The sequence below is a fragment of the Musca vetustissima genome, unplaced genomic scaffold (genome assembly GCF_032173495.1).
Source record: "Musca vetustissima isolate MV318-11 ecotype Yass unplaced genomic scaffold, APGP_CSIRO_Mvet_v1 utg3166, whole genome shotgun sequence".
In the NCBI taxonomy this organism is placed as follows: domain Eukaryota; kingdom Metazoa; phylum Arthropoda; class Insecta; order Diptera; family Muscidae; genus Musca; species Musca vetustissima.
In genome coordinates this window covers 1-27,621 of record NW_026877241.1, presented here as the reverse complement: position 1 = coordinate 27,621, position 27,621 = coordinate 1, and the positions used below count along the sequence as shown (strand labels likewise).

At 36.6% G+C, this 27,621-nt stretch overlaps 3 protein-coding genes across 3 annotated transcripts; 2 read left to right on the top strand and 1 right to left on the bottom strand.

Annotated features, from left to right (window-relative positions):
* Positions 1-777: 777 nt before the first annotated feature.
* On the bottom strand, positions 778-5,192 carry LOC133321840 (valine--tRNA ligase). The gene is made up of 5 exons (XM_061530911.1): positions 4,998-5,192; positions 4,419-4,586; positions 2,524-3,786; positions 1,350-2,379; positions 778-1,285 (listed from the first exon to the last, which is right to left on the bottom strand). The coding sequence occupies exons 1-5, from the start codon at positions 5,190-5,192 to the stop codon at positions 783-785; spliced, it is 3,159 nt and encodes a 1,052-aa protein (XP_061386895.1). The 3' UTR covers positions 778-782.
* A 5,267-nt stretch (positions 5,193-10,459) lies between these two features.
* Positions 10,460-24,684, top strand: LOC133321841 (parkin coregulated gene protein-like). The gene is made up of 5 exons (XM_061530912.1): positions 10,460-10,742; positions 10,916-11,067; positions 15,333-15,504; positions 24,294-24,443; positions 24,518-24,684. Exons 1-5 carry the CDS (start codon positions 10,463-10,465, stop codon positions 24,676-24,678), a joined length of 915 nt encoding a protein of 304 aa, XP_061386896.1. The 5' UTR covers positions 10,460-10,462; the 3' UTR covers positions 24,679-24,684.
* Positions 24,685-26,315: 1,631 nt separating this feature from the next.
* Positions 26,316-27,083, top strand: LOC133321839 (small ribosomal subunit protein uS7m-like). The gene is made up of 2 exons (XM_061530909.1): positions 26,316-26,380; positions 26,448-27,083. Exons 1-2 carry the CDS (start codon positions 26,358-26,360, stop codon positions 27,073-27,075), a joined length of 651 nt encoding a protein of 216 aa, XP_061386893.1. The 5' UTR covers positions 26,316-26,357; the 3' UTR covers positions 27,076-27,083.
* Positions 27,084-27,621: the final 538 nt, after the last annotated feature.

Here is a 27,621-nt window from a genome sequence, read left to right as displayed (position 1 = left end):
TGTCACTTAAAGATTTGTAAGGGAGAATATTTTTAAGGGAGGTGGGGTTGGGTTTATAGATGATCTGTTGCAGAACATGAAGGGGATTGTTATGAGTGGTCTGGTTCTCTGTATCCTAAATTATGTAATTTAGGAAGGTTGCAAACTGCATAGTCAGTATCAACGTGTTGTGTGGTCCTAGTCCACCTGCTATGTAAGTGCTATCGGGCCATCAATTTTTGTCTAATAGAAATTGACCTACCTATTGATGTAGAGGTTCGGGCATGTATGTACTTTTGGGCCTTTATAAATAATATAAATCTCTTATGACAGGGGTGACCAAGCAGGTACTGCATAGACAATATTTGGTTGTTGCGATGGACGGGCATGATATTCGGCTCCTCATGATGATGGTCCACTGTTGTCATGAGGAGACACCCTGTTGCAGTTCTCCGGTTCTGACCACCTAACATAATTTGAAATAATTCCAACACATTCCATTTGTATTCTTGTTTTTGTTGTTTTATTATATTTGTTGTAATGTAATGTTTAATTTAACTATTTTAGCAAAAACTTCGTTTCACACTTAATTCAAAGGGGACAAATACTTTGTTTACATTTTGTTTTTGTGAGAGAAAATAAATAGCAGATAAAGTTCGACTTTGTAAGCACAGCTTTCTAATGGTAAATATAATTGTGTAAAATAAGTTAAACTCCTTGTCTTTGTTAGTGAAAAAAATAAATTATATTGGGATACAAATGCATTGGAATTTATCATTCCCTTCTACTAACCCAACAGCACCTTACATTAATTTCAAAGTCTCCATGGCCTGGGTAATGCGTTGAATTTCACTTTCAGATTGTGCCAATTTCTCAGTGTTGGCAGTCTGAACTTCGGCAGGTACCTTTGTGGTATAATCACTGGCAGCCATGGCTTGTTTTAGTTTGGCAACAGCCTGTTCCAATTGGGCTTGTTTCTTTTGCAGCTTGGCAATTTCTTTGTCAGCCTCAATGAGACCCTTCAACAATAGATGCACCTCACATTGACCGGTAACAGTAAGAATTGCGCAACCGGCGGGTGGAGTTTGATCGAATTCAATCTTGGAACAATACGAAACAGTGGCCAAATCACTGGCATATTTCTTGAGTATTTCATTGGGTTGCGAGTCCGTGCAGACAATATAGGCCTCGGTCTTTGTTTTGTTGGGCAAATTGTAGTCAGAACGGGCGGAACGTATGATGCGGGCGGCCTTTTGCATAAATTCAACATCCTTTTCGACTTGTTCATTGCGCCAATAAGTGTTGTCTAGAAATAAAAAATAAATCAAAAATCAATATTTATTATTTTTCAATGTTACTCCCTAAATTACCAGGATATGATGTCACACATATACTAGGTGTGTTGTCAGCACGTGGCAAACGTTGATACAATTCCTCGGTAATGAAAGGCATAAATGGTGACAGCAACTTAAGACCCAAATCCAAACAGGCAAACAATGTCTTACGTGCGGCCACCTTTTGATCATCGGTACCACTTTGGAATATGGGTTTCAAACATTCCAAATAAACATCACACAAATCGTATAACCAAAAGCTGTAGCAAGCTGTGGTGGCAGCAGCAAAATCATATTGCTCAAAACCATTGTTGCAAGCCTCAACGGCAGCTGAAAGCCGTGATAAAATCCAAACATCCATGTTATTTTCACTGCCATCCAATTGGAAGTTCGAGTTGAATTTCTCATCTCCGGTAAAGTACATCAGAGCAAATTTAGTGGCATTCCACAGCTTGTTGCAGAAGAAACGATAACCTTGCACACGGTTAATATCCAAATTAATATCACGTGCCTGTGTAATATAGGCACACAAGGCGAAACGCAGAGCATCCGAACCACATTCGGGAATGCCATTGGGGAAATCTTGTTTCTGGCCAGCCTTGGCTTTTTCAATTTCACGTGGATCCAAATTTGAGTTAACCAATTGGGCATGTAATCCCTCTAGGCTGATACCCTTGATGACATCCATGGGATCAATTACATTACCCAGTGATTTAGACATTTTGCGGCCATGGGCGTCGCGTACCATGGGATGCAAATAGACCTCCTTGAAGGGAAGTTTTCCCAACAATTTCTGGCCAAAGAAGACCATACGAGCTACCCAGAAGAAGAGAATGTCATGACCGGTTTCCAACAATGATGTAGGATAGAAGGCTTCCAAATCGGCGGTGTTATCGGGCCAGCCAAACACCGAGAAGGGGAAGAGGCCGGAGCTGAACCATGTATCCAAAACATCTTCGTCTTGTTTGAGGACAATTTTGCTGGCATCTACCTTGAAACGTTCGGCGGCCTTGGCCAAAGCTTCTTCTTGGGTGCGGGCCACAACCCAGTAGGCTTCATCATCGGACTAGAGGATAAAATAAAAACAACTTTAGTAAAAGGCCTCTAAACTTTGAAAACAATATTACCACTTCCAACTTTAGAAAAGCAGGCGTGCAGAAAAATAAATAATTTCATTTAAAATTTTATACATTTTTATATATCCACTTACCGAACCAGCTGCAATTGATGGATCATTAAAGGTAACAAAATATGCTGGAATACGATGACCCCACCACAATTGACGGGACACACACCAATCACGAATACCATCCATCCAGTGATACCAAATCTTGGTGTGATGCTCAGGAATAATCTTAAGTTCACCATTGCGTACAGCATCCGTTGCCTTGGCAGCCATTTCCGAACATTTAACATACCACTGAGGTTTGATCATTGGCTCGACAACATCCTTGGAACGACTGCAGAATGGCACCACCATAGGATTGTTAACAGTTTCACGATACAGACCCAATTCCTTGAGTTTTTCCAAAATCTTCTTACGGCAGATAAAACGTTTCATACCCGTAAATTCACCATAATCACCAATAATGTAACCATCATCATTGAAGATGGTAATGAATGGCAAATTGCAACGTTTGCCAACTTCATAATCGTTGGGATCATGCGCTGGGGTGATTTTCACAGCACCAGTACCAAAGTTCATATCGACAAATTCATCACAAACAATGGGTAGACGTCGCGAACAGAATGGATGTTTGACAAATTTACCATGCAAGTGCTTGTAACGTTCATCATTGGGATGCACGGCAACAGCAGTATCACCCAACATTGTTTCAATACGTGTGGTGGCCACAATGATCTCCTCATCGGAATCTTCAACCTTGTAGGCGAATTTAACTAAAACACCAAACTCCACTTTCTCATCATAACCGGGAATGGCAAAGAATGTACGGCCAGGAATATCAATTTTATCGACTTCAATATCGGAAATGGCCGAACGCAGGGTGCACGACCAATTAACCAAACGTGAGCTACGATAAATGCTACCATCCTCGTGTAAACGAACAAAAGCTTCTGTTACAGCTTTGCACAACTTAGGATCCATGGTGAAGGCAACACGAGACCAATCATATGAAGAACCCAAACATTTCAATTGATCATAAATGCGACCACCTTTTTCACGTCTCCAATCCCAAATTTTTTCAATGAATTTTTCACGACCCAAATCGTGACGTGTTAGCTTTTGTTCACGCCATAAGAGTTTTTCCACTACGACTTGTGTGGCGATACCGGCATGATCACAACCGGGTACCCATAAGGTGGTTTTACCCTTCATACGATTGTAGCGGGTGATGGCGTCTTCAATGGCATTGGTAAGGGCATGACCCAAATGCAGAGAGCCGGTAACATTTGGTGGAGGAATAACCATGACAAATTTACCTTTGGGATTTTCTTCCAAAATGTTGGAACGCTGGAAAAACAAAGAAACAATTTTAGTAGGTTTTTAAGAGAGTTTGGAGATTATTTAAAAATTACTGAAGTGAGTCGAAAGTGTTTTGAAATCAATTGGCATTTTTATTTGCATATGTATTAGAACTTGTGGCTTAATTCTAGTTTATGTCCCGGTTGCAAATAAGTTGTCCTGATTATAGCAATATACTATTCTTTTTGCGAAAATCCATATTTCCAAAGATATAAGCCTCCAAAGGTGACCCTACCATTTTTTAATTATCTAAGGGAATGCGATTATCAATTTAAGGCGGTATAAAAATGTTATCCATACTTCCTGAGATATGGATCTCCAAAAAATATAACATCGTATTCACGGCCTTTAAGGCCATCTGTGGTAAAAATTTCAAAACTTTCTGCCACCAGACCCTAAACAAAAATTTTCCCTTTGAAAAGTCTTTTAAATAGTCCCTGTGTCTTCTGAGGAACCAGAATTATACTTTATTTCTAGTAAAGCAGGGCTGTAGACTGGCCAAAACTATGTCGACTCCGCGTCCCTGATTTGTTCCTCTTTTTCTTTCACTTCAATGTTTATTTACTACAACAAACTTAAAGATTTTATATTCAAAAATGATTTTAAATTGTTTTACTTACACCATATTCAGGCTTGAAGAAACCTTCTTTCTCCCACCAACTATACCATTGGGCCTCTACATAGCCGGGACTGTAGGCATCTGGCAGTGGTCCACTGATATCTTTCATTTCTCCAGGGGCGGTGTTGGCATTGTAAACGGCAGCCTCCTTAGTTTCCTTGGTCTTTTTCTAAAAACACACACAAACATACATTAGCGAATAACAACAACAAAAAGGAATTAACGACAATTAAATAAAAATAATTGTAAAAAATCCATAAACTTTCACTTGAAATTAAACAAAAGCATAGTTGATACACTTTTTTTCGAGTCAGCAATTTGTGTTTTGGTTTTTAAAACCAACAACAACGCCAGCAGCAGCAACGTGATGTTAATACAATAAAGTACCTCTTACTTTTTCTCATTCATGACAAGCACAATAAGCCCCCTTCGCGTTCCACAAGAGAACCTCACCCCGACCACTCTTCTTGCTTGTCCACCATAGGGGGCTGGCTTGTACACTCATCATAATGACATTTTTCTAACCCCATTTCTCGACGTCATTGCATTCAATATTGCCAATATTGCATCAGTAACTTACCTCAGGTTTTTCCTTTTTCTCAGCTGTGGCAGGAGCAGCGGCTGCCTTCTTTTCCAGCTTAGCCTGGAGTTTAGCTAATTTTTCAGCCTTCTTAGCTTCTTTTTCCAATTGTTTTGCGGTCTTTGGTGGCTCACCCTCAGCCGTAGCTGGAGCAGCTTGACCATTAACGTTAGTGGGTTGTTGTTCCTCAGGCATGGTCGTTATCGGGATATGCTAACACTTGATGTGTAGTTTTATTTATCTTTTAGCTAATTTATGTCTACGACAATGCAATCCTCCGCTGCAATTCTATTATTGATAAACACTTGCCGATGAGTCTGTGGAAAACGTGTGCAACTCAGATGTGCCACGATTTGACAATTAGAGTTGGGTAGTTCCGGAACGAACTAGTTCATTGGAACTATTCCGAGAAAGGAACGAACGGAACTAGTTCCAGTTCTTTAATTAATATAATTCCTTTCTCTGATTCAGTTCCTTTTTTGAACTATTTGAAGCAAAGGAACTGTATGGAGCATAGGAACTATAAAGAGCAAAGGAACTATATGGAGCAAAGGAATTATATATGGAAAAACGAAAAAAAGAATGATGAAAGAGAGAGATTCAAAAGAACTATGTAGGAGTCGGAACTATATGGAGCAAAGAAATTGTATGGAGCAAAGGTACTATATGGATCAAAGGAACTATATGGAGCAAAGGAACTATATATGGAAAAACGAAAAAAAAAAATAATAAAAGAGAGAGAGAGATTCAAAAGCACAGTGGGAAGCCTCCAAGACACCAGCCTTCATAAAATTCGCTTGTTAATCGTCGTTCTGCCAAGACTCAAGCGACGTCGTACGCAAACCTTCGCCAACAAATGGTCTGTTCCAGTACTTTTTATACCCTACACCATAGTATGGAGGGTATATTAATTTTGTCATTCCGTTTGTAACTCATCGAAATATTCATTTCCGACCCTATAAAGTATATATATTCTTGATCAGGGTAAAATTCTAAGACGATCTAGCCATGTCCGTCCGTCTGTTGTAATCACTCTAGCGTCTAAACGAATTGAGATAGAGCCCCAAAATTTTGCATATAGTCTTTTGTCTGCAGGCAGGTCAAGTTCGAAGAAGGGCTATATCGGTCCACGTTTAGGCATAGCTCCCATATAAGGGTACCCCCCAATTTTCGGTATTTTGGGGTTCTTGAGCGCGCTTTTCAACCGAATTCGCTGCAATTTTGTACATTGGGTTCATATTGCGTACCAAATATCTCTGTTTTTCTGGTACATTAAAGGCACCCCAAATTTTCGGTATTTTGAAATTTTCAACCGAATTCCCTGAAATTTGGTACAGTGGGTTCATATTGGGTACCAAATATCTCTATTTAAAATTATAAATATCGGTCCACTTTTTCATTTCAAATACCTGTCAGTATACCTGTGGTGGAGGGTATCCAAAGTTCGGCCCGGCCGAACTTAACGCTTTTTCACTTGTTTAATAAAAAGTCTCAGAGTACAAAATAATTTGAAAAGTTCGGGAACGCAAATCTAGTAAATATGTCAACATTAGATGGCAATACTTCAAAATCAACATAACAAAAAGTTTACAAAGAGAAAGGCATTTTGTTTTGTGCTCTCTTAAATTTGATTCAATGCTTTACCAGTTTTATGGGTTCAGTTTTCGAGTAAAAAGTTGCAAAACTTGTAAAATTAGTAGATTCTTTTAGGTTTTGGAACGGAGCTAAAATAAAAACGACGACTGAAAAAATTGAAAAACGTTCCACCTGCTAACGAATGGGAGAAGAAGACAAAATGGCCGATAAAGATGAACTCAAAATGGTATAACCGAAAGTTTACGAATGAGGTGGGATAGAGACTAAATGGAAACCGTGTTGTTTACGAATGACAATGGGGTTTATAGATCGACTTTCGGCCTTATCGATTTATTTACATAATCGAAAGAGAGAGAGTGAAACGATAAGCAATATATAACAGGGTGCTACTGGGTGCAAATAATAAATAACGGTAATACTAATATAAAAAACGGAAATGGATATAAAAATTGTAAATTACGCATCTTTCGGATCCTGATAGTTTTGTCAGTGGTATATATTTTGCCGCTATATCCGATATAACACATGGTGTATTAGCAAATCTGTAAAACTGTGCACACACTAATGGTTTTGGGGTTAACCCCACGAAAACGGTAATGGCACTCTTAACTAGGAGAACTATAATGCAAAACTTCCGTCTGCTTACCTTGAAAACAAATACCTCGGAGCAATTCTTGAACTCAAACTAACATGGAAAAAGAGTGTGGAGGAGCGTACTAAGAGGGTTCTAATAACACTTCCCGCATGCGATAATGCCATAGGAAAGATCTGGGGATAAAAACCGGAAATCGAACACTGGATGTGCCCTACGGCTGTTTTCCCTATACTAACGTATGATGCCTTGTATGGAGGGCAGGTACTTAACAAACGAACGCTATTCACTAAATTTTGCAGTGTCGACATCGCACCTTATATCTGAGTCTCTCAGAAGTAAACCTTAAGCTGCCTTGAACATAATCCTATGTGCCCAGTCCACTGGATACGTTTTGGTTTGTATTCTCGCAACAAAATGTGCTCTGAAACTTAAAGGAACAGGAAAGTGGGGACACTCTCACTTTGGTCATGTTGTCCTATACTTAAAATTATAGGAAATCCTAACGAATATATAGTAATATATTCGTTAGGGATTATATATCAAATTACAGCGACTTCGATAACTTAAACGTAAATATTCGAAATATCGCTCGATGTCACAGTCGTTCAATCTGCAGATTGATGAATATATAAATCAAAATTTTGGTTACTAAATCGGAAAATTCCGCAGGAAATACTGCGAAAAAGCCAGTCAATGATTTGTAGGTGCCAGGGTGCAGAACTTCAAAATCTAAAGATCGATAGATGGTTAGAGAATTTGCGACGTAGAACTATCTCACCGCTTGCATTTTTTGGCGTGGCAGCATCTGGTCGAAGTTTTTCTTCGAGTCAATCCGGTGCATAGAACCTGTTTTAAACATCAGCAGCGTATGCTAGAATTGGTCTAATAATTCTCTTATAGTTCCGGAATATCATATTTAGAAAAAATCCCCCATTTAGAACCTTTCTCCGGCTCTTTCTTCAAATAGACCCGTATCTATGGGCATGTTCAACCCGTAGTGTTTAATATCGCACTCCTTGTCTCGATAATAATATAGAAGCCCAATAGCAAAGAATTGCCCACTCCCTACAAACTGCAGCAAAAGCAACACTTGGGTACCAAAGACAACCATCAAGAAACCCATGGTATGATCAGGAGTTTCGTTATGCCACTGATGTGAAAACGCAGCGTATAGGGCAACCCTGCAGAAAGTAGCAACACGTAATGCAAGAGAGAATTATCGGGAGAAAAGGAGAAACGTATTTTCAGAAAAAAGAAGAAAGAACGAGAAGTACTCGTAAGTGAGCGGAAGGAAATTGAAATGTAAAGGAGTCAGAACGAAGTCGGGAAATTTTACCAACGAATAAAACAGCAAACAAAAGGCTTCAGTGAAGGCGAAAAAGGAAACCTCGTGACAGATACAGACAGCGTGTTGAGAATCTGGAAGGAGCATTTTGAAAAGCTTCTGATTTAAAATATTGGCGGTGAAGAAGTACCTTAGAACCAATAAGTGATGACGGTATAGAGTGTATACCACCTAGAGGTCAGAATAGCAATCAAACGGCTGAGAATAATAAAGCAGCAGTCGAACTAGTGGCCAGATGCTGGTCAGGAGCATGCACCGACTGAAGCCAATGGTCAATGACATTATTGGACCATACCAATACGGCTTCAGACCTGGATTTTCAAAAACATCGTTTAGAGGTGTTTAAAAACATGTCTGCGTTTGGCATTCCTGCAAAATTATTACGGCTGTGCAGGATTTCTTTAACTGGCACAAGGTCAACAGTTGAAGTCGGAAAATTCCTCTCGAAGCCCTTTAATACCGAACTAATGACATTAGTTTTGAAATACGGAGAAGGATAGTGTTGGGAATTAAATAAAAAATTCTCCGAAAGATCTATGGGCGGATCTGCGTCGACGGTGAATATCAGAGTCGAATGAATGGAACAAATGTTCTGTCACAAGCAAGCTAAGTAAGTAAGTAGCCTTTTCATATAATTTTCCTGTCTATGATGTCTACCAGATGTTTTACTCTATTTTATATGGTTGTTTTGGACGATGGACATTTCATACTGATCTCCATTTTGTTCAGATTCACGTCAAAGGCTAGTCGACCTCTTCTGCATAACAGACAGGTTCAAATCCTTTTTCGGTTAAGGTCTTTAATAGACTATTAATAGTTGTGACCCACCGGAGTTTTAACATTATTTCACCCTGTGAATAGTCTGCAACAATCTGTGAACAGTCTTTATTTCAAGTGGCTTTGAAGAGGTTTTGCCTTCCGTCAGATACCATTGAAGTTGCCGGAATTTCTGCGAGCCCCCTTCCTTCTGGCTCGATATGCCGCTCGATATGTGCTTCTGTATTGTTATAAACTCAAGTGGCTGTCTTTTTTGAGATCTTGACGGGTGTAGCCACACTACACGATGTAGGAATACTTCCGATTTAATGTTCCCTAGTTGCTTTCTGAAGGTATTCCCCGTACTCACGGCTTTTAGATGTTTCCTGATCAAAATAAATTCCCTATCGCTGATTTTTTTTTTTTGGGTCTTGATCGACGTAATTTGGAATTTCCATTCTTGACTGCCTTGTCTTCCTAGGATCTGATTCATCAGGGGAGGATTGGTTAATTTAGTCACCTCGTCATTGACACTTGGTAATTTCCTCCCAGGCAATAAATATATTGGTCTTCCCACTATCCACAACCTGCCGCATTCAGCTATGTTTATAAAATGTTTTGTGACCCCCAACAGATGATTGCCTGAGATTAAATCCGCGATAGGCGAATATAATAATTTCTTTCATGCCAAATTAATTCTTCAATTCTTTTCAATTATTGTTACAACAATTATCCATTTGAAAATTACATTGCAATGTATAATTGCCGACGTTCCAGGAGTTTTGAATTCGCGTGACATGCAACACTACAAACTATGAAAATAATGAATGAATTCATTGAACCAACATGCTCATGCTCCCACCAATGGAATGCAAACAAATAACTAACTCGCTCCAAAAGCTTCCACAAGGATATTTTGTTTGTTTACCAACAAACATTAAATTGTTTGTGGCGTTTTCATTCCACTTGCCACATTTCTAGAAGTTCTCTTCACACTCTCATAATTGGTACTCTTGGCAACCTATATTGTTATGGTAGCAGTTATGAATAAGTTGGGCGCCATAAGGGATGGTTTTATATAGCAATTCAATGAAAAAATAACTTTAGTCGGTTTTTTGCATTACAAGAGAAAAGTATCTACTATTTTCGCGGAATTAAAAATTAAAAAGAACAATGTCCTATACAGCTCGTCCAAATTACAAACGTTCTTTGGAACATAATTTTGATTGTTGCATTGCATCCCGAGAACCCTATCGTTATCGTTCAAAATCTGCAAATCCACCCGTTGGAAATAAAATTCTTTATACGGCACCGGTTTCGGCGGCGAAGACGCGTTATGTTCCACCGTTTTCTATACAAACACAGCAACGGAACACAAAAGTTGTTGATGCTCCCTTGGCAAAAGGACCATCATCGGGTAGTGCAAGTGCTCGAGGAAAAACGGATCAGAAAAGTAGGATTTTGTTTGTGACCTATTAATTGGTCTGTTCCGTTACTACAGGAATCTACTAATTTTTACTATTTTGTTCGATATAATAAAAAGGAAAAACATTTCGATTCTTGTAGTAGGGAAACATAGCAAATATGTTAGTGGTAATTTGTATTTTTCCATTTCGCCCATCATAGCCATTCGTTTGTCGGTGACGAAAGTTAAATTGGGCTCTGGTCATGATTTAAGTAAACCCCATCGTAGTTCATCATTCCGAATGTATTTCGATCGTGGTGATTTACCAATTAAAATGGAATATTTATGTGGTGGCGATAAAATTGGTTGGACGGTAAGTAAATACATAGGTGGACAAAAGTCATCGTCATTTGAAAATAAAGGAAAAAAGAATTATATTTAAAAATAATTATTATTTATTTAAATCCTATTCATAAGGCTACATTAATGATGAATACATTGTTGGCTGGACAAAAGTCACCGTAATGTAATAAAATACTTTGTCAATTTATAATCTTAAATTATTTGTTTAGATATTCTTTAAGAATATTTAAATAAAGCACTTTGTCCATCATTTCATCCATAAAGACGACATGCATCCCCATACCAGCACCACAGTTGTTTGTACGAGTACGTACTTTTCTGCTAATGCTTCGCGTTTCTGCTAAAATTTAATCTCATCAGAGAAGATAATTTTTTCCCAGAAGTCTATTCCCTTGCTTAGATGATCTTTTGCGAAGGAAATGCGCATCGTTTGTTGATCTTGCTGATCTGCGTTTTTTCGGCACACTCTGTCACTGTATACAGCGGAATTTAAAGCCTCTGCGTACAATAATTGGGTGAACATCTGTACCAATGATCTCCTTTATATCTGCAGCTATTTCTGCTGACGGAGTTTTGGTCTTTTTTTAATTATTTTCATTATTTCACGCTTTTTTGCGAACTGATAATGCAGGCTGTCGTCCTTGGCAGTTATTTGCACTCTGGATCATCTTAAAATCTTTTTATTATTCCAGTAATAGTGGTACATGGACGAGTAACTAATGAACATATCTCCTGAACGGTCTTGACTTGCTTGTACACATTTAAAATTATTTTTCTTTCTTCAATCGTAGTTTCTTTCCTTTTTGGGTTAATTTTAAACAATTAACCGACGACTGTCAACCGAAGCAGGCTTCGCCCAGCTTTCTCCACGTTAAAACATGTCCGTCGGATTTATAAATATAAAATTTAGTCTTATCAGAGATTACTTTTTCCCAGATATCTATTCCCTTACTTAAATGATATTTTGCGAAGGAAAGGCACTTTGTTTGGTTGATCTTGCTGATCTGTGTCGTTTTCAGCACACTCTGGCACAGTATAAATTTAGGCCATCTGTACCAGTGCTCTCCTTTCTGCTATTTCTGTTGACGATGTTTTATTCCCTGTTTTTAATGTCCTTTATCTCTGGGTCATATATAAACTTTTTTATTATCCCAGTAATAGTGATACGTGGACGAGTAACTAATGAACATATCTCCCGAACGGTCTTGCCTTGCTTGTACGCATTTAAAATTATGTTTCTTTCTTCAATCGTAGTTTCTTTCCTTTTTGGATTCATTATTTTAATTATTTTTAAGTATCGTTTTAAAATTCATGATTCTTAAAGTTATCATATTTAACGAAATCACAAAAAAGGAGACACATTGACTTACGTTTCTGTTAAAATTAGTATTTTTTAAGGTACTTTCATAAGGTACTACATGTAGGCGGTGGCTTCTTCTGCAAAAATATAGAATAAGTATACTCAAGAAGTGGTTGTGTTTATTTGATATTTTTTAAACACATAACTAAAAACGCGAAAAATGAACGAAAGTTTATGATTTCTTTCCAAAATCCAGTAGGGAATACCATGAAATATTTGTTTCATCCATAAGAAAGTAATTACTTCCAGACGGAAGTGTTAAAAACATAATTTTCATTTCAATTAAATTTGAATATTTTTTAACTTATTTTAAAAATTTGAATATTTTTTAATTTATTTTGAATTTATTTGACATAGTATTCAAAACAAGTTTCCCTCATATTTTGCCTAGCAGCCAGATGCATGATAATACAGTATTCCCCGCTTAATTACCTCCACGCTTAATTACCTTCCACGGTTAATTAATCCGATTTCAGAATACCCAGTTATTTTCAGTACAATCCCTTATAAAATTGCACGTTTAATTACCCCCTTTTAACCATTTCATTTATTTGCCCCTAAATAACCTACCCCAAAGTAATCGTACCTTTAAATCTGTCCCATGTAATTACCCAAGGTATTTTTTTAAAATCTGGCAACTGCACTTAAAATGTCTCACATTTGCTAGTGCACTTGTCACACATAAAATCTATTGTTTTGAAAGTTTTCGTGAAATGTCTCCCAGAAATACATCTTTGTCTATCAAACTAAAGCTCCAGTTAATATCTCAAGCAAAAAAGAAAGAAAAAAAAAACACCAGTGTCCACCGATATTTACCCTTGCTGGGTATTTAACCGGGGTCCACGGATAATTACGAGATAAATAATCGTGCTCGCTTAATTACCTTCCAAGGATAATTACTCAAAAATCTTGAAATTTTCACTGAGGTAATTAAGCGGGGTATACTGTATTACCCTCTCACTAGAATACTCACAACAGGCATGCTTACCCATATACGCTACCGTAACTGAGGGTCGATGGGTAAACACATTTTCTCTTTCTCTCTCCTTACGTCAGTCGTTTCTAATGGTGAATTCTCAGTTACGCTCGCACACACTTGCTCTCAATTTAATTTTGCCCAACACTGACTCACAAAGATCTTTCTTCTCGCTATCCATCACCCTCAAAGTTCATTATCATTCAATGCTTCAATCTATGACACACTTTTCATTAATCTCAAAGTTCATTACCCGCAATGTTCATCAATATTTAAATTTATGGCCTATTTTCCAATTACATCGTCTAATATTTATTGACTAAAACCGTTTTTGTTGACTAAAATTGTTTTTAATAGCTTTTTTAGCTATAAATGTGAGCTAAAAGAGCCAATTAGATGCTACTGGAATTGCTTTTGAACGGACTTGATGAGATCGCTGTGTGTTATATATCGTTAGCTAAAATGCAAAAAGGCGTAACTAAGAAGAAATGGAAAATTGAAATAGACTTTGTAAACATGTAGTTTATTGACATTCACAATATTCATTCAAAAAATCAATTTTCAATTTTTTTTGTTAGTTACGCCTTTTTGCATTTTAGCTAACGATATATAGGATCCCATATGAGCGAAGAGTATTCTACTGTAGGGCTAATGAGCGTTGTGCATAACTTTTTTGTGACGTACGGATCCGTGAACTTCTTACTCCAACGTTTAACAAACCGAAGCATTGACTGGCTTTGTTTATTGTTGCTGATATGTGTGAATTAAAATTCTGTGTACAATCCCATAGAACTCCTAGATCCACAAACGTATTAACACTTAATTTAACACTTTCTTGTAAATCTCGTGGGTTTGCATTTCTAGTAATTTATTTATATTGGTAGACGAATTCAAATCATGGTATAACAATTCATTATTTGAGATGTCGGAAAAACTGAGGAATAATTTCACATCGTCGGCATTCATCAGGATATTAGAAAATTTATTGTTTGAGGTAATTTATGAATGAAAAAATAGAAGAGTTTTAATCGTAACATCCTTGTAAACAGTATCGGTTTGCATTCATCGAAGAAATCCCCGATTTACTATGGTAGAAGAAAGTTCGTTTCTGTGAAACAATTTTTTCTGAAATCCGTGCTGATAGGGAGATGTAAGAGAACTCTCTGCCAAAATAAATATTTGTATGACCTTCACAAATGTAATTTGTTTGGTAACAGTGATATCATCTACACCATCTAACGACTATCCTTGACATAAAAATATTGTTTATTTGTTGATATAAAAGTTTCAAACGTTTTATTATCCAAACAGGAAACAGCATCGAGTGTCATAGACTTCACACTAGCACCTTTGCCAAAAATATATAAACCAACACAACAATTGAACACGAAACAAATGTTTGGAATATTTGGATTTGCAAATTGATTTTCAACATTTGCCAAGAATTCTCATGTCTTGATTGATTTGTGATTTACTAAAGAGAATTAATAAAAATACATACATATAATAAACATACACACTCCTACTAAGCTATTTAGCATTTGGCATGCACAGATAAAAGGACATATTATTCAAATAACAAAAACTATCACCAAAATAAAAATGATGTGTATTCTTGTACCAGGTGATGAATATAGCAGCTGTACCGACAACGATTGTACAAGCGTTTTTTTATAATAAACGTTACCTGTCAAATATATTGATTTTATTTATTAGATTTGAATTTATATTATTGTAGGTGGTAATAGAAGGTAGGATATCTTGAAGAGATTAAACAAATTGCAACTCTGTATGTATTAGCTCCTTCCGTCAAACATAAAGTAATAAACGCAGCATGTTGTTGCATACACAAAATATGTATTTTGATTTGATTTGGATACTTTGCCCTAACTTGTAATAATTATACCATGATTGAATGACTTGTATTTTCCTTCTTCAGGTTGATATTGACAAATTGGACTACAGCCTTTATTTGCCATTGTTTTTCGACGGTCTCTGTGAAACTGAACATCCGTATAAAACCTATGCTCGCCAAGGAGTATCCGACCTCTTATTAGCTGGTGGAGATAAAATAGCACCCGTAATACCACAATTGATTTTACCCTTAAAAAGTGAGTATAAATCCATAATTATATTATTGTTAACCGCCAGAAGGCCTTTGTCAGGAATCGTCAAATTCTTGGAATTCGCCATTTGATTACAAAATGCATAATATGATTTAGAAAAAAGTTCACAGTTATTCAGAAGACTAGTGATTAAAATTCAGATGATGCATCTTCGAAATCCTTACTGAATAAGCTTGTAAACTTTCGGTATCACAACAGTTCGCTCCATCCATATCGTATACGTCACGATAATCCTGTTCATCCAGACGTATACGCTATGGAATGGAGATTTTATTAAATCATATTTTCAACTCGATTTTGAAAATAAAACCTGACATTCCATTAATTTTTCGCTTTTTTTGTTAAATGTCAGATGAACAGAACAAATTAGTTCCGTTCCAGAACCTAAAAGAATCTACTCATTTTACATGTTTTGCAACTTTTTACTCGAAAACCGTTCCTCAACCCACAAAACTGGTATAACATTGACTCAAATTTAAGAGAGCACAAAACAAAATGGCGTTCTCTTTGAAAACTTTTTACTCGAGAAATTTGGTCGAGTAAAAATGGTAAACAGAAATGCCTACTTCTGATTGGCTGTTATGTTGATTTTGAAGTATCGCCATCTAATTTTTGCATATTTACTAGATTTGCGTTCCCGAACTTTTCAAATTATTTTGTACTCTGAGAGCAATTTTGAAATATTTCCCTTTTACTAGATTTACTATTACCGTAACTCAATAACTACTGCACCGATTTTGACCAAATTTTGTGTATATCCTCGATGGGGCGTGAGGAGTGTTTCTGTTTAATCTTAAGTTCATCCGACAGATGGCGCTCTATATAGCTTCTTTATGTTTTCCCGAATAGAGATTGGGTGCTTAATCGGCGTGTGCAGACGTTAAGTATTCCGACACCTATTCATACATAATCTGTTTTCGTGTAAAGCGCGTGGGAGTCTACCGAAAAAATTATAACTTATAAAAATGAAGTAGAATTCATTGAAATCTATTTAAAACTATTATGTAAGAAGGTATAGTAACTTATCAGTAGAGAATGGCGGGACCGATTTTGCTCAAAATTTCTTTCAGTTATCTGTAATTGAAATGAGAAGGTTTTTATGAAAACAATTTTGAGAAAAATTCGCGAAAATCTTATTTTGAAGGACGGCTGACCGACAATTTATATTATTTTTATAGCCTTCACCACACTGTGGTATAGGGTATTAGGGCTTTGTGCATATGTTTGTAACAGGCAAAAGGAAACAAGATAGTCACATGGTTCCTTTTGAGAATATGCATAGAATCACTTTTTAAATCGATTTATGCATGCCCGTCCGTCTGTCTGTCCATGTTAAATTTTAAACAAAGTACAGGTCGCATTTTTGATTCGAATTGAATGAAATTTGGCACAACTCATTTATTTGGCCCAAGGACGAACCCTATTGGGAAATATCGGGTCAGATTTAGACACAGCTCCCATATATATTTTCGTCTGATTTTATGTAAATTGGTACACTAAATTAAGTCTAGCACGATGTGTGTTAAATTTCATGAAAATCGGTTCAGATTTAGATATAGCTTCCATATATATTTTCGTCCGATTTTAGGTAAATAGTGCACCAAAGTCCCTATATATCCTTCGATTTGCACGAAATTTGGCACATCGTACTGAATTAAGTCTAGAAAAATGTGTATAAAATTTCATGAAAATCAGTTCAGATTTATATATAGCTCCCATATATATTTTCGTCCGATTTTATGTAAATGGTGCACCAAAGTCCCTATATATCCTTCGATTTGCACGAAATTTGGATTTATAAGTAAATGAAGAACTCAAAATGTGGCCGAATGTACAAAACATACTGAAATAGGTGTAACCTGGCATGTGACATGTTTCGATGAAATCGGTTCAGATTTCTATATTTTGCTTTAAATTTATTTACATAATTTTGTTTCATTGTAAGAAGCAACTCTATATCTGTCCATTTAGTATTGATTGCAGAATGACATGTTTAATTTCATGTAAATGGTCCTTAAGAAATGCGACGTCTGTTAGGATTCCATATCATAAAGTCGCCCCCGTCCGACTTTACTACTTTCCTTACAGGTTTTAAGTATATTAGGGTTTTTGGGATCGAGAAATTAATTTCAGATCTTTATTTTTACCTATGACCACCGCCAGTGAGCGTTTTATACATATTTTTACTATTTTTCGTCTAATTTCTGCAACGAAAAATATCTATTTTCTGAGACGAAAAATAGTTAAAACATGGCCTATAAATAAGGTCACCAAGATAGCAATCGAAATCGGAAAACAGCTGTTTTTTCTCAAGTCTAATGTCAAAAATTTCGACTTTGTTTACGTTTTCATAATGGAAGTCAATTCACAATAATTAATTTTGACAGCAAACTTGAGAGGTATCGATAATCAGCTGGTATCCCTTGGTGACCTTATTTATAGGCCATGAGTTAAAATATGCATGAAACGCCCTCTGGCGGTGATCATAGGCAAAAAATCAGAAATGAATTTCTCGATCCCAAAAATTACCCAAAGATAATATAACGATGAATAAAAAATTGAAGTTAGAATCAAAATGATGTTATATATAAATGGGAGACTCGAAAATCGAGATGGACCTATGGTTCCTTCACCAAAGTGGCTTAAAATTGTCCATAGAATCATCCTAGGGATTTAATCGACAACAAAATACATAGTTTGTTATGTCTTTCATGATGTGACAAGGCACATTTTCCATCGGTTGTTTTTAATTGCAGTGGGAAGAGTTTTTGGGTGGCGTAGGGGATGATGATACCAAGCAACGGCTCTGATTGGCTTTAACATGGCGAAGCCCAGGCTTATCTTGGTCCTTCTTTCATCTCAATTGTGTACACTGACCTCCCCGCGGTGCCACCTGGGGAGCTATTATCATCACCCGATGAAATAGTGAGCTAACATGTGCCGCGAGTTCACCCATAAGAACTATAAAAAAAATGGGTTGAGGCGTCGGGTTAGTTGCCCACCCTCGGAAAACCCAACCTACTATGAAAAAGCAAAGAAAAAGAAAACCAAACCCCCCTAATGTTGACGACCCCCGCAAACGTATAAAGGACCACGATCTGCGAATCTGCACTTGGAATGTGCGCACGTTGTACAGAACAGGGGCAGTGTTCGCTTTGGCGGATATACTCAAGAAGTACAAAGCCGATATTATTGCCTTACAGGAAATGCGATGGAAAGGGACAGGCGTAAGTAAATCAGACGATTACGCCCTGTATTATAGCTGCCATGAAACGAGACATGAATTTGGCTGCGGATTTATGGTTAACAGGAGAATAAAAGACCTTGTCTCCAGATTCACTCCAGTAGATGAGCGAATTGCTATAATCCGTATAAAAGCGAAGTTCTTTTACATCAGTCTAATTTGCGCCCATGCTCCGACCGAAGAAAAAGATGAACAGACCAAAGACATATTTTACGAGCGCCTAGAAACAGCCTATGACCGTTGCCCTGGCCATGACATTAAAATTCTGCTAGGAGATTTTAATGCAAAAATCGGAAGGGAAAATATCTTTGGCCCCACCGTCGGAAAATTCAGCCTTCATGAAGAAACATCCGACAACGGCATGAGGTTGATTGACTTCGCGGCAGCAAAAAACATGGTAGTTAGCAGCACCAGATTCAAGCATCTCGATATACACAAGGCCACCTGGATTTCTCCTGATCAAGTAACGAGAAATCAAATTGATCATGTTGTGATAGACGGAAGGCATTCATCCAGTGTTTTAGACGTCCGATCGATCCGAGGAGCGAATATCGATTCGGACCATTACCTTGTGGCAGCCAAGGTACGCACCCGTCTTAATGTTGCAGCAATGGTGCGATCTAATACAACACGGAAACTCGACGTCGAAAAGCTGCAAACACAACAGGTAGCCGAGGCCTACTCCGCACTTCTTGTCCCGATAATAGTATAGAAGCACAATGGCAAAGAATTGCCCACACCCTACAAACTGCAGCAAAAAGAACAATTGGGTACCAAAAACCACCACCAAGAAACCCATGGTACGATCAAGAGTGTCGTAATGCTACTGATGTGAAAAACGCAGCGTATAGGGCAACCCTGCAGACAGTAGCAACACGTTACGTGATGGAGAATTATCGGGAGAAAAGGAGAGAGGAGAAACGTGTTTTCAGAAAAAAGAAGAAAGAACAAGAAAAACGTGAGCGTGAGCAAATCGAGATGTACAGGAGTCAGAATGAAGTCCGGAAATTTTACCAACGAGTAAAACACCAAACCGAAGGCTTTGGTGCAGGCACATCCTCCTGTAGAGATGAAGAGGGAAACCTGGTGACAGATACATACAGCGTGTTGAGGATCTGGAAGGAGCACTTCGAAAAGCTACTAGTATCAAATAGTGGCGATGAAGAAGATACCCCAGAACCAATAAGAGATGATGGTATAGAGTGTATACCACCTAGCCAAGATGAGGTCATAAAAGCAATTAATCGGCTCAAGAACAACAAAGCAGCAGGAGCCGATGGGTTACCAGCCGAACTATTCAAGACTGGTGGCCAGATGCTGCATGCACCAGCTGATTAACACAATTTGGCTAGATTAATGCATGCCCAATGATTGGAACCTCAGCATCCTGTGTCCCGTGCACAAAAAAGGAGACAAGACGATATGTGCCAACTATAGAGGAATAAGTCCCCTTCCCATCGCATATAAAGTGCAATCCAGTGTGCTGTGTGAACGATTGAAGTCAATGGTCAATGACATCATCGGATCATACCAATGCGGCTTGGGACCTGGCAAATCCACCATTGACCAGATTTTCACTCTGCGCCAAATCCTGGAAAAGACCCACGAAAAACACATCGACACATACCACCTATTTGTCGACTATAAAGCCGCATTCGACAACCCTATCCGTTCAGAGGTGTTTAAAGCCATGTCTGCGTTCGGCATTCCTGCAAAATTAATACGGCTATGCAGGATAACTTTAAGTGGCACAAGGTCAGCCGTTACAGTAGGAAAGGACCTATCGGAGCCCTTCAATACCGAACGAGGATTCAGACAAGGTGACAGTTTGTCGTGTGATCTTTTTAACATCCTACTGGAAAAGGTCATACGAGACGCAAAGGTGAACAGAAATGGCACTCTGTACACCAAACAACATCAGTTACTCGCCTACGCCGATGACATCGATATAATGGGTCGAACATTGCGAGCGGTAACAGCCACCTTTGAACAAATTGAAAATGAGTCTGCCAAAGTGGGTCTGGCAGTAAACGGCGAGAAGACCAAGCTGATGGTATCAACGCGCAAGACGTCCAGTAGACTCGAACTTGAGAACTACAGCTTCGAGGTAGTTAAAGACTTTATATACCTTGGTACCGCCATAAATAAAATGAATAATATCAGTTTTGAAATTCGGAGAAGGATTGTGATGGCCAACAGATGCTACTATGGTCTAAGTAAGCAGTTTAGAAACAAGGCCACCTCTCGCCAGACCAAACTCACACTTTACAGGACGCTGATACTACCCGTGCTATTATATGGATCAGAAGCATGGGTACTTGCGCAAGCAGATGAGGCAGCGCTTAAGGTGTTTGAGAGAAAAATTTTCCAAAAGATCTACGGGCCGATCTGCGTCGACGGTGAATATCGGCGTCGAATGAACCACGAGCTCTACAATTTATACGCGGACATCGACATAGTCAGTCGTATTGAGCTGCAGCGACTACGGTGGCTAGGCCATGTTGTGCGGATGAATGAAGATGCCCCAGCTCAAAAGGCATATAAAAATGAGCCTACTGATGGTTCCCGTAGAAGGGGAAGGCCACGAATTAGATGGAAAGACCAAGTAGAAAACAACATCTTGGAATGTGGTCTTCCAAATTGGTGGACTTGCGCACAAGACCGACGCGCTTGGAAATCTTTTTTAAGCTCGGCTTATGGAACAACCGTTCTGTAACAAGCCAGCTAAGTAAGTAAGGGAAGAGTTTTACCAAAGAAAACTTTAAGAAAAACATAAAAAAGTTAGAGATTGGAGTAATCGAATGTTGTGTTACATTACACCTCTTATAACTCAAGAACATCTGCACCAATTGTGATGATTCAAAGGACTCATAAATCGTATGTGATCATAATAGGAATAAACTGAAATACCACACGAACTGAAATACCAAATATATATCTTGTTTGAAAGCGAAAATTGTACCCTTCGAAAGAAAAAAGGAATAATATAAACCCGTTATAAAGTAACTAAGTTATTCAAGTTTAAAATGGAAAATCAATGAAACCACGTTTTTCTCTATATTTACCGTTATAAAATTAATTTTCGAAGTGACCCAGAAAAACCAAAGGTATTTTCGTGGTCCAGGGACTCCAACTAAACAAAATTGGTACATTAGAACCCCTGAAAAATTTTCGTGTCGCACAGTGTTATTTAACCATGGTTGTTACATCTTATATTTATAAGTTTAGGAGGCAGGAAACTTCCAAATATTTATAAATATAATTGATTTAGCTAATTGTGCCACTGAACACACGATATGCGTATATTTCGAAGGAAGATATTTTCATTTAAATTTTGAAACTAAATGCTGCGAATGGCAAATTTATGAAAAAATTAGAAATACATGACTGCATGAGACTACCTTGTATAATTATGCCATGAAATTTATTCATGTTGTTAAAATTTATTTATTTTCAATTGTTAAGGATAGGACAAATTTCTTGGTTATTCAGAGAGTGATTTGAATTTAACAATCTACAAAAATCAGTTTTCGCTCAGAAAATTGTGTATACTATTTATTAGATCTAGCCAACTTTATGGGAATTTATTTGGCATATATGCAATGGAATTGTCAATTTAAAACCACTGGGTTAACGAAATCCGGTACAAAGAAAAAGTACTATAATCATTTCATAATTAGGATCGAACAAAGAATGAGGGTTCACATGGCGTAAGAATTATGTATATACAAACAAATATAGGGTCTGTTCCTACTTGGAAGTTCTGGAACACACATATAATTCGACATATGGTCTGTTCCCGTACTGCAAGAATCTACTACTTTTTACTACGATAACAAATTTTCCTTTATGATATCGAAGAAAATAGTAAAATCTAGTAGATTCTTGCAGTACGGGAACAGATCAATAATATAATTCAACTGCAAAGACAGACGGACATGAATAAATCAACACACAAGAATAAATTATATATTTTCGGTGAATATTTCGAGGTGGTATAAAACTGTATGTGTGTAAAATCATTTGTCTCTATAGACAATCCGATCCATTACTTCATATATATATATATATATATATCGACCTCCATTAAAAGGAAACACAACCCAATACCAATATCGACACTCCTCAATACTTACCAGTACCCTTGGACATTCTCACGGTAATTTTATTCATGTTTGAGTCTTTAATATTTAACTGTAATTCTTCCGAGAGAATAATATTTATTTACTGAGTCGGACTCCAATTAGTATGAGCTTTTGCGAAAGGCATCTGACTTTCTGATTCTTGTCAGAAATTTAAGAACTTTCCTGATATTTTCCGGGCATGTAGGCCTACTACCATAGCTTGTCCACGCTCCCTTCTTCAGGTTACATTCAACAATAACCGTCTCACAAATTCCGATGAACTCTTAAATTTGTTGATAAGTACGAACTGATGTTCTTTTGGAGCCTTCCACCGTACTGAACCAACTTATAATTCCAGAAATCACTAATTTAAGCATGAAATATTTTTCCGAAATCATTTTCTGTGATAATATTTTCACAATCACTGGTAATTAGTAATTAAACGGAGTAATGTATTTGTTTCTAATCATTTTTATATTTTTTGGCAGTAGTCAAAATTGAAAAGCAGATACATGCTATTGTAATAAAATCCATTTAAAAATGATCAATAAGAATCGAAACAGGTGTAGAAACCAAAACATAGTACTAATAACGGTAAAAATAACTAAAATTTTAGAGCTCATCTGTTTAGTTTTATCCAAGCAAAAATTGAGACAATTCCCTTATCCATAAATTATTTTTAATTTCATAATTACTTTTGCATTAATGCTTTTGTTTTTTTTTTTTTAAGTGGATAAAGTACCCAATTTAAAACTGAAAAAGCCAACACGATATCTTTATTTTAGTTTCTTTCGTTTTGGCCACTAATGTGTATTCAATGTAAACGAACGCCCGTTACCGCAATATGTTATCAAAATCATATGTTTTCGAAACTTAAGCTTTGCACAAATTGTTAAGCATTACTGCATCATTTAATACTCTGCATATATTACAAACCCTGCATACAATACAAATACCACATTCTGCAGTGGTGGAATGCAATTAAACTTAAAGTAACACCCCTTTGGAAATGGAAACAATATCATTTGAAAACTGATTACTTGAAACTCTGCATGAAACAGAGCAAGTATATGAATCCTATTTTAAACATGAAATTGGAAAACAAACAATTGGAATTCATTTTCAAGATATTTTCCTAATTAAATAAAATTATAAGAATGGGAAAAATTAGCGTTTTATATAATTATATGAATAAATAATATCCTATTACAGAAACTCATTTTATTGTTCCATTAAAAATAAAAAAATGTTTAATTCATTTCATTAGACATCACGTTGTTTTGCGTCTATAATATGAATTATCATACTCAATTTCTTACTAAATGTTTTGCATAATTTAATTTTATATGATATTAATTTTAATTAATATAATAAAATTTTATTTTCTTCTATCAATTTAATTTTAGATGCCCTAAGTACGAAAAATTTGGAAGTCATGTGTACAACATTGAAGATCATACAACAATTGGTATTATCATCAGATCAAGTTGGTCCAGCACTTGTGCCATTTTATCGGCAATTGTTGCCAATGTTTAACGCCTACAAAGTTAAAAACTGTAAGTAGTTTTCGATTTAATAACCACGTTTTAAATTTAATACATCAAATCAATAATTTTTCTTTATCTAACAGTAAATTGTGGTGATGAAATCGACTATGCCCAAAAGAATAACATGAATCTGGGAGATTTGATTGACGAAACATTACAGGTTCTTGAGCTACATGGTGGTGAAGATGCTTTTATTAATATTAAATATATGGTTCCAACATATGAATCGTGTTATTTGAATTGAATTTGTTACAGTTTTATTTACTTATTTTTTAAATAAAGTTTTAAAAAAACGTAAACCAATTTTATTTCCTTCCACAAATTGTTTCTGTGTTTATTTAGACATTAAATGTGTTTCAATAAAATGAGATATTTACACCCATGGTACAATAATACAAGGTAGGACAGCTTAAGGTGAATAACAAAAAAGCAACTATATGAAAGGTTATAATTTATTCCCAAAATCCTGTAGGGAATACCATGAAATGTTTGTTTCATCAACCAAAAAGTAATTACTTCCTGTCGGACGCGATAAAAAATCATTTTCATTTCAATTAATTTTGAATATTTTTAAATTTTTATTTGAATTTATTTATTTGACATGGTATTCAAAATGATACACACACATACACAAATATGTATTTTGATTTAATAGAACAAGCCACCTTGAGAATCGTAATGAGCAATTTCGATAGCTTTTGACCATAGCCATATTTTCCGGTCTAAAATTTTACAAAACACAAACATGATGGCCGTTTACTTAATGACATTAGAGATTTTTACCGGTTTTACTATTTTATGAGAATTTTTTGACAATATAAATCCACTGGGTTAACGAAATCCGGTACAATGTAAACGTACTATAACCCCATATTGGTGGTTTGGAGTTTTGTTCTCATATTTACTTTCAAATATTATTCTTGATACGGGAGAATTGCTATTATTATTATTATAAAAGGTAACAGCAAGTCTCAGCTGATTTGATTCCAACGTAATACTAGTGCCAATATGAATTTGACAAATTATGTTTTTAAAAATCACCCAACAGGAAAATTGGGAACGCATACAATTTGTAATTGTTCTTTATTAAATGTGCTCCCGTATTCAACTTACTCAATCTGCCTGCTGGGAAAGTTTGAGGAAGCAAATCTTTCTTCAAGGAACAACTCGCTATTCCCTGCATTTTCATATGTGTTACACATATATATCGCAATGGCTCAATTATAGGAAAGATGTGGAAGCGATAGAAATATAAATTTGATAGATTTTCATTAATGTTTTTCAATTTTTATTTTGAGGATTCGAAAATATTTCATATTCAAAATAAATATAATTTGTTTGTTTAAATTTTTCTGTCAAATGATGTTGACACTAGTAGAACTTACAACAACAAATTTCCATGTGGTTGTTGTATCGTTTTTTGTACAACAACACTTGCTGTTACCTTCTATTAGTCTTGATTTAGATTAGACGAATTTACTTGCGGCAATTCTTGTCGTTCTCTTTTGAACTTGCTTCATGCGTTTATACAAGGCAATTCGGTTTCCAAAATATGTTTCTATTTGTTGCTTTTTCACATTTAAATCTATATAAAATGTCAACAAATACGAAATACACAAAACGAATTGCCAGAAAATTGTCGGTACGAGCAATTTTTTTTCATTTCTATTCCCCTTGCCCCTCTCTCCTACAAACAAAGACTTGCCGCAAGTAAACTCGCCTAATCTAAATCAAGACTTATTATACCATGCTATTACACCTGTTTTTTCTCGCACCTACAGAAACCTACTTCGGCGATAACAAACTATCGACATTTGTTGTGCAAAAACAATATCGATTATCTGTCATACCTATTTCAGCAGCATTGGCCATCGGCACTAGGGAATGTTATTAAATAACATTTTCCAATAATTTTCAATAAAAATGAATAATTTTGTGAAAATATTGTAAGTATATGTCATGGAAATGTTAAATTCTATGGGTCACCTTCAATGTCTACACTTTTTCTTTTAGTTTACCCCGCGTGGTGGTGGCCAGACAGATGTCGGCCTACCCAAAGCATTATGTCGAACCAATTTTCACCAAAGAAGCTCAGCTGGCCGCTAAAGAACAAGATGAATACAATAAATTGTTGCACGTTCCAACGAAAGCCACCAAAAACGATGAATCTTTGTCGGTGTTCTACAATCCATTCGTTCAGAAAATCATCAACTACATGACCTATGGCGGTAACAAGAAATTGGCTCGTGAACTATTCGATCGTAGCATGGAATGTGTTAAACGCACTCAAATCGAAAGAATCAATTTGGGAAAATTGGAAGGTGCCACCGCAGATCCATATGCCCTATTGGTACAAGCCATTGAAAATAGCCGACCCCTGTTGCAGTTGACCGCCATTAAAAGAGGTGGTGTCACCTATCAAGTGCCGGTACCCATAACCGAAAAACGTTCATACTTTTTGGCTATGAAATGGTTACTGGAAGCTGCACGTGAAAAGGAACGAAAAGTACATTTCCCGGAGAAATTTGCTTGGGAAATTCTTGATGCTGCCTACGGTCAGGGTAGAGTGATAAAGAAGAAAAATGATTTACATAGGCAAGCTGAAAGTAATCGGGCATATGCTCATTATAGATGGAGTTAGATGTATGTTTTTTATTTACAATAAATTCGTTAATGTTTTGAAAACAAAATAATACCCAGATTAGTTGTATATTTTAATTAAAGGTTACTAATTGAACATTTTGTGGTTGGGAGTCGAGCAATTTTAGGATAGACTCGACCCCGAACATTAATTATAATATGGACCTATATTGAAAAAACCAATAATATTTTTACCCTCTTAGAATCCGGAATACCATATTACCCTTATATGGACACGATTTCAAAACGTTCTCCCATAACATCAGAATGCCAAACTAACGTCGGTTAAAAAATGGGACCAAAAAAGCGGTGTGACTGTATATGGAGGTTATGACAAAATATGAATTTATATCGGAAAATGTTTGCAAATATGCTTTTTGGCAATTTAAGAACGAACCGCTAATTGGAATAATCGGATTATACACATTATCCATCCAGGGACCAACAACACGACCAACTTCGTGCCGAAAGTCCAGCTGAAATAGATGCTTTTGTCCTAGTGCACATGCTTAGAACACCTTAACCACTGCAGTATAAATTTCAATCA